Below are 13,011 nucleotides of genomic sequence, written 5' to 3'. Positions count from 1 at the left end.
GTAAATCTAACTACTTACCCTTTGTCAATCGTAATTAAAATGCATGTTCTTCTCTTTTCTATTTCAGGCTTTTATGGCAGTTGATACTCTCTACTGAAATGTAAGTACCAAGTCATTCTGAATAATAGAAGATAAGTTCTTTTACTTATATATGTTACGTATAATGGTTTACGATAGCTCGTCAGTGCTTGCAAAGAGGGGAGATACAGATAAGATCGCCAACCACTGTAGTCAGAGTGGACCCTGCGCAGAGGTAGAGGGTGGGTGGGGCTCGTCGTCTCACTGGTGACGTGACTGACGTAGAAGCAGTCCGTAACCGACTCTGACATTGTGGTGTGACACGCGGCAATATCTGTCTTCTTGGGGATGATAGCAATTTAAAACACGACCGATTTCAGTCCCCTTAGCAGACGTCATGTAATGATCAATACGGCGAGCACGATCGTAAAGGGTAGCAACATGCAGTCCACGAGATATGCCACAAATGTCACGATGCACATGCAGCTAATCACTTCAGTAGTAGTTAACTGCGAGCATGAGAGACCGACGTTCTTCCTTAAATTATGTTGAAGCATCGTTTTAACATATGTTCAATGTCGCTTGGGGCACAATAAGTAGTACATGACAAATTCCCATATCCGATATGGTGTAGTATACCTGCGTGTCGCACCGTTTACTTGTAGTCTGCAAACGCTTAGTGTAAGATCATCAAATAATGTGTTTTCGAAATAAGTCAGCTTGGTGCTGATAATGCTTTTGATAGCTCGGTTGGTTATACATACTCCTTAAAACAACTTGCCATGCCACAATCATAAATCTTTATAAGTTTGACAAATCTCTTCTCACATGAATGACACGGTTTAAGGGTAATATATTTTAGAATAGTTATCCACATAATGTCTTCCAAAACAATTCAATTTTGTTTTCGTTGTTTGTTTTTAGATGGCGATCGGAAATGGACTTGCTGGAAGCTGATTTCGAGGAATATGTACTGGACATCGAGGCTGACCTGGCAGAAGAACTGGACCTCTTCGAGGTTATCCCTGACGAGATGGATTATTCAGATACAGATCTATGGTGGATTGACGAACTGATGCCAGAAGAAGATTGGTTAGCCGATGTGAGGGAGATGGTGGAGGATGAAGACGCTTCTCCTGAGGGAGAAGTCGTTGTCATACGCATACATTTCATTGGTGTAAAGAAATTTGTATTTCCAAAACGTAGAGTAATGACTTTCTTTGAGTCTTTACTAGGTCAAGAAATAAATAACGTTTCTTAATTTTTGAAACTGTTTTCATTAGTTCCATGGTCGAATAGGTAGCGTTTAAGACTAGTAATGTACATATTGTGTGTTCAGCTTCCAGAAAATACTAGAAGTCGTTAGGTCATTTTTTCATCTCTATGCAATCGCCATGTTCGTCAATGGAAATTGAGGAAATGGAGTAAAAATTATAAGATGAAGAAAAAAAAAGCATATCATTGAGAAGTTGTTTACTCTAAATTTCAATTTTTTAGCAAAATAATGGAATAATATTTTGGCAGTATTGACTACAAAAAGTTATTCTGAGGTTACATGAAATACAGGCAGCGAAACGGTGTGTACAGCTTGGACAGAAATCAGAGTTTACTTGTAAAAGTGAGAGAACACGAATTACAGGCATCGGCTGAAGTGTGCCATGTTTGTAATCTACCCTTGCCCATGTTATTCAACCTACTTACGGATGAAGAAATAAAGGAAACCAAAGATAATTCGGATTGTGAATTGTAGATGGGGTCAAGAAAGAAAACCTTTAAAGCTTGCGATAACATTGTCGCTGTGTCAGAGACGTCGGTGAACTTTAGGAAGATCACTTGAACGAAATGCATAGTGCCTAGGAAATAGGTTACAAGATGAAGGTAACTAAAAGTGAACATGAGTACTAAGATGTTAAATTCACACACTAAAAGTATTAGACTAGGTTACTGTTTTCTCAGAAATACACTATAATACAATAAAATAAATAAACGATGCACGACGAAGAAGTATGGAAATGGGAAGGAAATCGATAGAAGTGATGACGAGACAGAAAGCTGATTACAATTTCAGAAAAATTCCGAGATTTATTCTAGAGAAAGAGCTTCACTAATTGGGCTAGACAATAACGCGTTGGTCCACTTCTGGCACTTATGCAAGCAAGCACTTATTTGTAGTGCATTGATTGAGAGAGCAGTCTTCCTGAGGGATATCGTGCCAAATTCCATCCAGTTAGCGCGTTAGATCGCCATAATATTATCAGATGGGAGGTTCCTGCCCATAATGCTCCAAACGTTCTCGATAGGGAAGAGATCTAGCGACACTGCTCGCCATGATAAGGTTTGGCAAGCAACACAAAGGCATAGAATAGAAACTGTCGCCGAGTGCGGGCAGGCATTATTTTGCTGAAATGTAAGACCAAAATGAGTGACCATTGAGGGCAACAAACCGTGGCATAGAATGACGCCGACGTCCGCTGTGCAGTAAGGATGGCGCGGGTGACAACGAAAGGAGTCCTGCTATGAAATAAAACGGCAGAACTCCTGGTTGTTGGGCCACATAGCGGGGGACGTGGACGTCGGTACGTCAACGCTCGTTTGAGATCTAGACACGTCTTCGCTGGTCATTGGGGCCTATTTCGAAGAAGGACTCCTCACTGAGGACAGTTCTACTCCAGTCAATGAGATTCCAGGCCGAATGGCCCGACACCACTGCAGACGCGCTCGTTGGTGCACAGAGGTCAATGGAGGTCGGCGCAAGGGGCGCCGTGAACTCAGCCCCCTCTCTGTGAGCCGCCTAGTAACGGTCTTTGTGATCACTGAAGCATCAGTTGGACATCGGATCGATGACAGTGATGAATCCGGGGCTCTGAGGGCCGCTCTGAAGATTCCCATTCCTGCCAACATCGTCGAATAGTGGCATCGCTGTTATTCAAATGCTGAAGGATTCGGAGATTACTCCAACCGGCTTCTTTGAATCCAACTAAGCGTCCTCTCTCAAATGCAGACATTTGCGTAAATTTTTCATGCGCCTGTCTACGAGGCATAGTTACTGCCTAACTGAGTACATGGTTTTATGCCTTGGTATCGAATGTTCCCTGTTTAATATCTTGTCAGCTGCGCGTCGAAATTGCGCTGCAGCGTCACATATTCGTCCATCGGCCACCAAAGATTACGATTATGAATTTTCTGTCGATACAAATATGAATATGAATTTTCGGTCAATTTTCATACTTCTTTCGTAATTCTTTTTTTGTGGCTTAGAGTGATGTTGTAAGAAATGACGGATGAAGGGAAGAAAATACCAATAGTAAACAGGAAACTGCAAGAAATGCATTTTAAAGTAAAAGTGTTTTACCACCGAATATACATTTAAGTGTTAGGAAGGGTGATGAATGTATTTGTTTGACGATTAGCGTTATATGTAAGTGAACTAAATCATAAAAACTGCGGCACTAACAGAAACAGGCTTTTGAAATTGGTGTTAAAGTGCTGACGAAAATATACAATGAAGCGGCACAATAACTGGTATAGGGATGCATATTCAATTACAGAGATACGTAAACAAGCAAAATACGGCGCTGCAGTCGACTACGCTTATATAAGACAACAAGTGTCTGGCGCAGTTGTTGTGTGAGATGCTACAATGGCAGTATATCAAGATTTACGTAAGTCTGAATGTTGTGATATAGTCGGCGCACGAGCGATGGGACACAGCATCTCCGATGTAGCGATGAAGTGGCAATTTTCCCGTATGATCACTTCAGGAGTGTACTGTGAATATCAGGAATCCGGTAAATCTCGAAATCTATGACATCACTGAAGCCGGAAAAAGATCCTGCAAGAATGGGGCCAACGACGACTGAAGTGAATCGTTCAATGTGACAGAAGTACTATCCTTCCGCAAACTGCTGCTGAGACCCACTCGTGTACCCTTGATGACTTCATGACACAAAGTTTCACGCCTCGACTGGGCAAGTCAACACCGATAATGGACTCTTGAAGAGTGGAAACATGTTGCCTGATCGGATGAGTCTCGTTTCAATTTGTATCGGTCGGATGGCCGTCTACGGGTATGTAGACAACCTCAAGAATCTCCGGCCCCTGCAGGGGAGGCTGGTGGAGGCTCGTGGAGACTCTATCCGTGTGGGGCGTATGCAGTTCTAGTGATATGGATCCCCTGGTACGTCTAGATACGACTCTGACAGGTGACACAAACGTAAACATCCTGTCTGATCACCTCCACCCATTCACGTCCATTGCGCATTCCGACGGACTTGGGCAATTCCAGCAGGACAATGCGAAGCCCCACACGTCCAGAATTGCTACAGAGTGGCTCGAGGGAGATTCTTCTGATTTTAAACACTTCCACTGCCCACCAAACTGCCGAGACATGAACATTATTGAGCATATCTCGACCCCCTCGTCCTCTTACGGACGTATGGACAGTCCAGCACGATTCATGGTGTCAATTCCCTCCAGTACCACTTCAGACAGTACTCGACCCTAAGCCACGTCGTGTTGCAGTACTTCTGCATGCTCACAGAGGCCCTATACGATATTACACATGTGCCAGTTTGTTTAGTAACCCATGAAGATCTGCTGCGGTGATTCAGAAATCAAAGAGCTCTAAGCCACAACGTGACTAAAAGAAGCTTCGTACGAAGGGCGACCGTCAACAATGGGCCAAGAAGCGCGCTACATAATGGAGGGAACCGAGACCTTACAGCCAGAACCCCACCATAATGTCAGTAGAATAGCCTTAAAGAGCTCGATAATACATAGCTACCGCAGTCCATTACCAACCTATGGTATTAGAAAAGACGACACAGAGAGATTGTGCTGGCAAGATCGAGCCGACGGAAAACTTGTGGCAAATTGTATTGCTCGAACCATTCTACAACTCTCCTAGCCTTTTCACATAGCGCATACTGTTGTTGAAAAATGCCACAACCGTCAGAAGACATAATCATCATGAAGTCGTGCACGTGGTCTGCAGTCAGTTTATGATACTCATTGGGCGTCATGGTGCCTTACATGTGAATGTTCTCCAGATCACAATGGAACCACCACCAGCTTGTCTCCATCCCGCAGTACAGGTGTCAAGGAACAGCTCACCTAGAAGACGAAGCATTCTTGCCCTAGCATCGGCGTGATGAGGAAGGTATCGGGTTTCATCAGACTATAGAACGCTCTGGCACTGCGCCAACTTCCAGTGCCGATGGTCATGTGCCCATTTCAGTCATAGTTGCTTATGTAATGTTGTTAACATTGATGCATGCATGGGTCGTCCTGTAAAAGGAATGAGGAGTTGGTAGGTTGCTGGAGGGAGCTGGCACCACTTCTGCATACACAAGTCAGATATTTCCCGCAAATTCCTGAGAGGGCAGGGGGGGGGGGAGGCTCTGACACCACGTTCAGTCACATCCCAGATGCGTTCGATCGGGTTCAGATCTGGCGAGTTCGGGAGCCAGCACATTAATTGGAACTCGCCACTGTGTTCCTCGAAACATTCCATCCACACATCAGTGTATACGCGTTCCAATTACTTTGGATCGAATGACACTTCAGCATCACGTAGCATGAGATAACAAGCAAAGCGGTAAAGTGGAGTGTGACAGGAGGACACCGTTATTACACTTGATTTAGGTCCACTGACGTTGTCGCTGTCTTGAAGACTCAGACCTTACTGGAATGGGAAGAGATGTGGTAGTTACTGCATTTCACGAAGATACGACAGTGTACAATAGCACAGGCTCCTGTATCTAAAAAGTACATTATCTCAAACTAGATTATCTAACCAGCAAAAATCGGAAAACTTTCCATCAAATTGGTACACGGATGTTACCCATCACACTTGTACAGCTTGAAAAGTCTGGTATCTACATGTTACGTTTCTCACGTAGTTGAACTCTTCGGTCCCATGTACGTGATATTTGGGGTACTCAATAATGGAAACGCAGTGGAAAGTCCTTGATACATTATTACTCAATGTCGGAATTTGTCTGCCCACATACGTTACAACAACGCTCTGGCAGTTAAGCACAGCGGAGCAATTTATTCTAGCTAGACTTCTGCAAAAAGTGGAGATCCAGCTGCAAACGAGCTATGTGGACACCTCTGGGGTTTGTACCAAATGCAACGTTTATCTGTCAAGGCTCAGTATTTTCACGTTCCTTTTATGTCGCAGTTATGGATATATGTAGAACATTCCTTAAACTATTACAAAACTGCAATGAAGACTATGTCAGTATGTACAACGACCGTCAAACATGTTTTGATGTCATGCAGATGCTAAATGAATATGTGAATAAAAGCGAGCAGGTTCATCTCGCGACACTCGTCAATGGTGATACTCCCTTGTCTTCTGTCTCGACAATGGTTCTACAGCCGCGGTAAACGTGGAAACACTAATCTGGTGCTCAGCTGTCAGACAAGATGCTTCTGTTCTTGCTTAACGCTGCGCTCGATGAGATCGCCTCCCCGCTTCTCTGCTGGTGAGTCGCCGGCAGCTCTCGCAACCTCGCAGACTGGTCACTCTAAACGCCGTTGGCCGGCATCGCTGCGTCACTCGCGCGTTTTGGTCGCAGGCGAGCAGTCGTGTGGATCGCGCGACGTACAGGCACTAACTGGTTTCGCACCGAAATACATGTTTCGGAAAGTCTTTTCCTCCTCTGAGCTTTTTCTCTTTGTAAATCAGTAGTGCTCAGAGTTCGCGATATAGTAACTGTAAGAGAATACATTTGCTGAACCGTGTCTAGTAAAACAACTACGTCAATCGATAGAAAAGTTATTGTTGTTTCATTTTATTTTTCAGGGTTCACTGGGAGCTCATATTCTCAAATGAAATGTAAGTACCAATTATTCGTGAATAGTAGGTGACCACAGTGATCAACGTGGACACAGAGCAGAGGTGGAGGACGAGCAGGGGTGGTTGTGTCACTGGTGACTTGACTGGCGTAGAAGCAGTCAGTAATTGGCACTGACATTAGGGAGATTCTCCTTTAACACCCGACCGTATCTGTGTTCTTGGTGATGATAGTTTATTAAAACATGACAGACTTCAGACAGCTTAACTGGCCTCATGTAATGATCGATGTCGCAAGCACGATCGTATAGGTCTGCAACTCGCGGTCCACGAGATATGTCGGTAGTGTCATGATACACACGGTGTTAATCACTTTAGTAGTAAATAACAACCAGCATGATAGACGGACGTACTTCGTTAAATTGTGATGAAGCATGTTTAACCATATTTTCAACGTCGCTTGTGGCACAGTAAGTACTACATCACAAATTCACACATCCAGTACTGTGTAGGTTACCTGTTCGTCGTACCGTTCACTTATAGTCTGCAAACGCTTAGTGTCGGATCATCAGATAATGTATTTTAGAAATATGTCAGCTTGCTGCTGCCAACAGTTTCTTAATAGAACGTGCTATGCTACAGTTATAGTTTTAATGACAATGTTCAAGGGTACGATGTTTCAGGATAATTGTCGGTACAATACCTTCCAAAATAAAGCAATTTTGTCCGTGTTTTTTTAGGTGGATATCGGAAATGGATTTACTGGACTTCCATTTGGAAGAGTATATACTGGACATCGAGGCAGACCTGGCTGAAGAAGTCGACCTCTCCGAGTTTTTCCTTGACGAGACGGATTATTCAGATCCTGGTCTATGGCCGATTGACCAGGCTGACGGCCTGATGCCAGAGGAATGTTTAACAGATGTAAGGGAGATGGCGGGGGAGGAAGACGAGTTTTCTGAGGGAGAAGTCGTTGTCATACGGACACATTTCATTACTATAAAGGAATTTATAGCTCCAAAACGTAAAGTAATGGCTTTCTTTGAGTCTTCACTGGGCCAATAAATAAACAATGTTTTTCAGGTTTCTGAAATGGTTTTTGGTCCATGAGCGAATACCTAGTGGTAAAGACCAGCACTTTAAATATTTAGTGTTTAGCCTGCAGAAAATGAATACTGGACGTCGTTTTTGCTTCTTTGGGTCTATATGCGGTCGTTATTGACACCGTTCGTAATGTTCGTAATGAAATTATCCAGTCCTTTACGTATTCATTTCATTATTTAAGCACTCACTCATTTTCTGTTCTTGAGTAATGTTCTTTCAAGCATGTTACGTAGCGCGAAGGACTCATACATCGTTAAGGAAGGACGCCCCTCAGCTAAGCGAATGTCATTCAGATTTTACTTGAGACGACTTACAATTAACTTTCACAAGATGTCCACTATTTCGATTATAAATTGAAGGATTAATTTTGAAGCTGAAATATTTTTAATTTTTTATTTAAATATGTATTTACTTTCTTCTGTGTACATTTTGCGCTACAACAGGACTATTAGATTTTGGGAATAGAAAGATGGCTACTCTGTCTTGACATCTAACACAACCACTATCAACAACTGCTGCGTTACCAGTGTCTCAGCTATGTGTATTAAATACACACCTTTTTAACTCTTGCCTCGTTGTAGATATTAGTAGATCGTCTCAATCTATACCAGTGGAGGCTTGTGGAGCAAAGTCGAACGTATTTTCGAAGTTTCAATTATCATCGAGATACAGGCATTAACTTACTTTAACGTAATTTAAAACTGGAAGTATAATATTTTTCTTTTTGCCAGAACAGTAGATCACTCTGATACGAATTTAATGACATACATCTTTTGTGGGTCTGACAAGAGATTACGGAGTGTTGTTATGCAGGATACGGGGATTGTTATGCTGCTGAGCAGCGGTCGTTTGAATACCTTTGCCCTTGGAAGTTCACAACACTGCGCAGTGAATGTTGAGCTATCGGGCAGAGTAGCAAAGTGAGTCACGAGAGTTAGGTTTCACCAAAGCTTAAACGTGTTCTGCACCAAAGAGAATCTTCTGTCGTTGAAAAGCCTTTTAGTCGTCTGTAATTTAATTTTTCACTTCGCATATCACTCTACAAGGCGTTCCAAGTACATGTCAGCTGGTGATCGCTAAGAAACGTTTCTCAATGTCATGATTGTTATAGAATGAATTTTTCGCTCTACAGCGGAGTGCGTGATGATTTGAAACTTCCTGACGGATTAAAACTGTGTGCCAGACAGGAACTCGGAATCGAAATATTTGCCTTTCGCGGACAAGTGCTCTACTGACTTTTTTTTCTTATTTTACTATATTTATTTATTTTCGTATTGTCGATTTGTTAGGGCCACAGTCAGCTACAGGGTGGAGCAGACAAGGTGGGCAGCGGTCCAATCCCGAGGCCTGGCCACGATGCCTCCCTCTTCCCATCGCCATGTTGCACCCTCATACTGCTCATATTAATTTACTTATTACATTTACTTCATTTTTTGTGCACATCTAAGCAAAGGGAAAACAGTGAAATCTAGTGCACCCATCCCGAACCCTGGAAATCCCACAAGGTGATGCTCGTTGGCAGGTGGGCCGAATCAAAGGGGTAGCCGCGTCATGCTTCATTCCGAATAGGAGGGCACCTGGAGCACCTGCTGCGCCGGGAACACGCCAACCAAGTAGAGACGTGGTAAGAACGCTGTTAAGATAATAACGGGTACTGCGCGCAACCTCCACATGTGCGGTCTGCAAGTATTGCCAAAACTCAGTGCGCGAGCGATGAGCATTTAAATATAGATATTGCCAAAGTCCAGCCCCTTCTCCAAAGAACCACTGGAGTCCTTGTTGCAGGAAAATATTCCACCGCTGGGTAAAGTTAGGACTCAGGATCAGTAACATGCGACGCACTCGTAGAAAACAAAGGACTATTTGTCGCCCCCACAACCAGACCACCACATAGGCATTAACACTGACTGAACTATACAAGCAAGACTCACGACCCGCCCTCACATCTTTACTTCCGCCAGTAGTTCATCTTATACCTACCAGACTTTGAAAATCTCCTGCATACCTTGCAGGACTAGCAGTGCTGGAAGAGAGGGTATTGTGGAGACATTGTTTAGCCACAGCCTGGAGGAATTTTCACACAGCAAACTGCCCATGTTCCAATCCTGGTTCGGCACGCACTTTTAACCCCTCAGTAAGCTCAGTAGTTGTCATAATTTGCAAACAGAGGTCTACAGTAACAAGGGTTTTAAGCGAGAATAAAATGGGCGAGTTAAGTGCGGTCCGGCAGCGGTAACCCAGCGGTTCTAGGCGCTTCAGTGCGGAACCGCGCGACTACTACGATCGCAGTGTAACGCTGGGCGCGTGGCACACGATACTCCTTGAAGCCTATACTATGGTAAGTTGACGGGCTTCACCTTATGAGTAAGGATTTTTGTATAGATACTGACCGCGTGTGCCTGGATGGTGGCAAATCAGACTTACACCCATTCTGTAATAACAATGATATGTCAAGAAAGTTCGAAATGCAACTATACGTCAGTACGGACAAAAAACAACACGGGAGATGCTACCAATTTGTTAATAATACGGTCGCCAGCCTAATTAGGCATTAACTGAGTTTCTTCCCTGTACAAGTTGGCAGATATTCGTGCAAAGCAACAAGTAGTAACTCTGCCTAATATAGTAAATTTTAGAACTAGAAAATCTATTGAACTGATAGTTTCCCTTTCTGTACTGATAGGGAAAAACCATAAATACATAACACTACACTATAATGTTTACTACAAAACTTCGTACTGTCTATTGATCTGATTAAAATCGGGCATACGTTACCCTAGAAATAGTAATTTCGAGCCACAAACAAAATGTCAATTTAGATAAAGATAAAACACTGATAAATTTTGGATTTTATATTGACTTTAACTTTGCTGGTCAATTCAATTTAAAACACTTCAGAATTCAAATGAATAAAAGGGGGAGGGGGGGACCCTGAAACTGTTATGTTCACTATACTAAAAAAATTGATTACTGAAATTATCAGGCGTTCAAGATTTCCAATATATGAGTTACCACTCTTTTTATCTTATTTCCCACTCATTTAAATACCTCTATATCTGTCTCGAAATAATTAAACTCCATTACTAAATCAATATTAAAGTTATCTTCCAACTTTGTCAGACCTTCGTTACTCATTTACTGGTTCATTAACAAAACAATTCTTTAAACACCATTCTAACATAGTTAGGTCTGCAGGTAATTTTTATTAACACAAACTTTAATTTTTCATCTCGGGACACTCGGATTGCACAACATTTGGAAAGGACCCAATCTAGGTTAGTTGTGAGGATAATTAAATGATGGGAAAGTTCTCGTAAAATTTAAGTTGTTATTGAACAGTATGGAACAAAATTAACACTGGTCCATACGAATACAGTACTAAATGTTTCAACCTGCTTGTATCGATGCGGCGGTTGGCGGGCGGCGAGATGGCGAGGCACAGAGCACACATACAACCACGGCTATGGCTCTTGATGTATCGGCACTTTACTTCTCCTTAGCGTCGCAATACTTTTCCGGTTAGTGCCTATGGAATTTTGCCATGCTGTATGGGCGTTGGAACGGCATACCCGAAGCTCAATGAAACTACGTCTTCCAGGAGAGCCTCCTCGATCCAGAACGTGTGGCTCAGACCAATGCCCAACTGCAACTACCACTGCTGAGCCCGTTATGCCGTGCAGTGCTCGTGGGCATTTTCCCGTGCTCGCCTGCCATCCACCTTTTACCGCTCCCTTACAGACAGGGTATTAACCCGAAATTTTGCATTCTACGTATTCTAACACATTGCCTACGTATGGACCAGACGCACAGTTACAATTTTAAACATCTTACAACAGTTTCAACATTTGTTACATTTCAATTCTATCACAATATTGCTTGACATTTGACATAAGCATTAATATTCACATTGAAACTTGTTTACAGTTTTCTTAACACAATGACATGAAACAAAAAAAGAAATGAAATCAGAGCATTAATTACACAAGTTTATCGAAAAATCAGAAGAAAAAAAATTATATGTACAATAGGACAGAGTCGTTGTTGTTACAGCAGGTTCGAATCCTGCATCGGGAATGGCTGTGTGTGATGTCCTTAGGATAATTAGGTTTAAGCAGTTGTAAGTTCTAGGGGAGTCAAGAGCTCAGATGTTTAGTCCCATAGTGCTCAGAGCCATTTGAACCATTTGAAGTTAAGTGCGGCCTTAGATAGAAGACCGAGACAGTTGTTGTGCTATTTAACACTCCTGACTGCTGTGTCCGAAGCAACAGCTCACAGAGCTGCGGAAAAACTCACAGAGAAAAGTTTCAAAGTAACGGTAGTGCAACTACTTCAGACACTGTTGTTGGACATCAGTAGTGCAACTGGCTGCTGCAGTGTCTGCATATGACGACGAATGTAATGAAAGGCTCTTTTATTCTGACGCAACACACCCGCAGTTAACAGAAAACGTGAATACGCAGAAGGAACTCGCTGTAGTTCCCATCAGTTATGGCAGCAGCCCGTTACTGACGTGAAAACCGGAATGTGATGTGCGATTAGCGCAGTATGATATTCTTCCATCAATCCTTAACTTCGGGTAGATGTCTCAACAATTTACAGCGATCTTTCTTCGGAGAACTAACACTAACGAAAAGACCAACGGTATTTCACGCAGGGGAATGTTGGAGCTAATACTCCCAACGTGTCTACGACACAATACCAAGGGAAGGTTTCGATGACGGATTGGTCGGCTGGACTGCTCGTTCTACGGCTTTGGATCCATGTGGTTCTTCTCTGTGAGACATGTTAAAGGAGAAGCTGTACGCAAACAACACATACGCTCTCGAAGAGTGTTTGACAATGTGTTTTGAGGGTGTCAGGCTGCAGCAGCTAATTCTCTGCAGACGAGGTCTCCCTTAATATCGCAAAAATCATACACAGACACATGAACAGAATTTTATGTAATAAATAGATTATCACCACTAATTAATGTGTGATATGATCAGGACTCAGCAAACAAGGCACAATAGGGCGAATTTTTGGATGTAAAGTCCGAAAGGCAGGAAGCACCTTTTTGACCTTTGCCAACAGACGATTTATGCAAATTT

General features: G+C 42.8%; 1 protein-coding gene across 4 annotated transcripts in view; it reads left to right on the top strand.

The window, feature by feature from the left end:
* The window catches only part of LOC126191488 (uncharacterized), a 200,275-nt gene that overhangs the window by 85,456 nt on the left and 101,808 nt on the right, over positions 1-13,011 (top strand). The window contains exon 1 of one of the 4 annotated variants that reach the window (XM_049932374.1): positions 7,161-7,290. The exons of the other annotated variants lie outside the window; for them this stretch is intronic. Within the exon in view, the coding sequence (XP_049788331.1) occupies positions 7,217-7,290 (74 nt within the window). The 5' untranslated portion in view covers positions 7,161-7,216. Of the gene's footprint in view, positions 1-7,160; positions 7,291-13,011 lie in introns of those variants that run through there. 4 annotated transcript variants of the gene reach the window in all.

The sequence above is a fragment of the Schistocerca cancellata genome, chromosome 6 (assembly GCF_023864275.1).
Source record: "Schistocerca cancellata isolate TAMUIC-IGC-003103 chromosome 6, iqSchCanc2.1, whole genome shotgun sequence".
Classification (NCBI taxonomy): domain Eukaryota; kingdom Metazoa; phylum Arthropoda; class Insecta; order Orthoptera; family Acrididae; genus Schistocerca; species Schistocerca cancellata.
The sequence above is the reverse complement of the archived record's forward strand: the minus strand, read 5'-3'. Positions and strand labels throughout refer to the sequence as shown.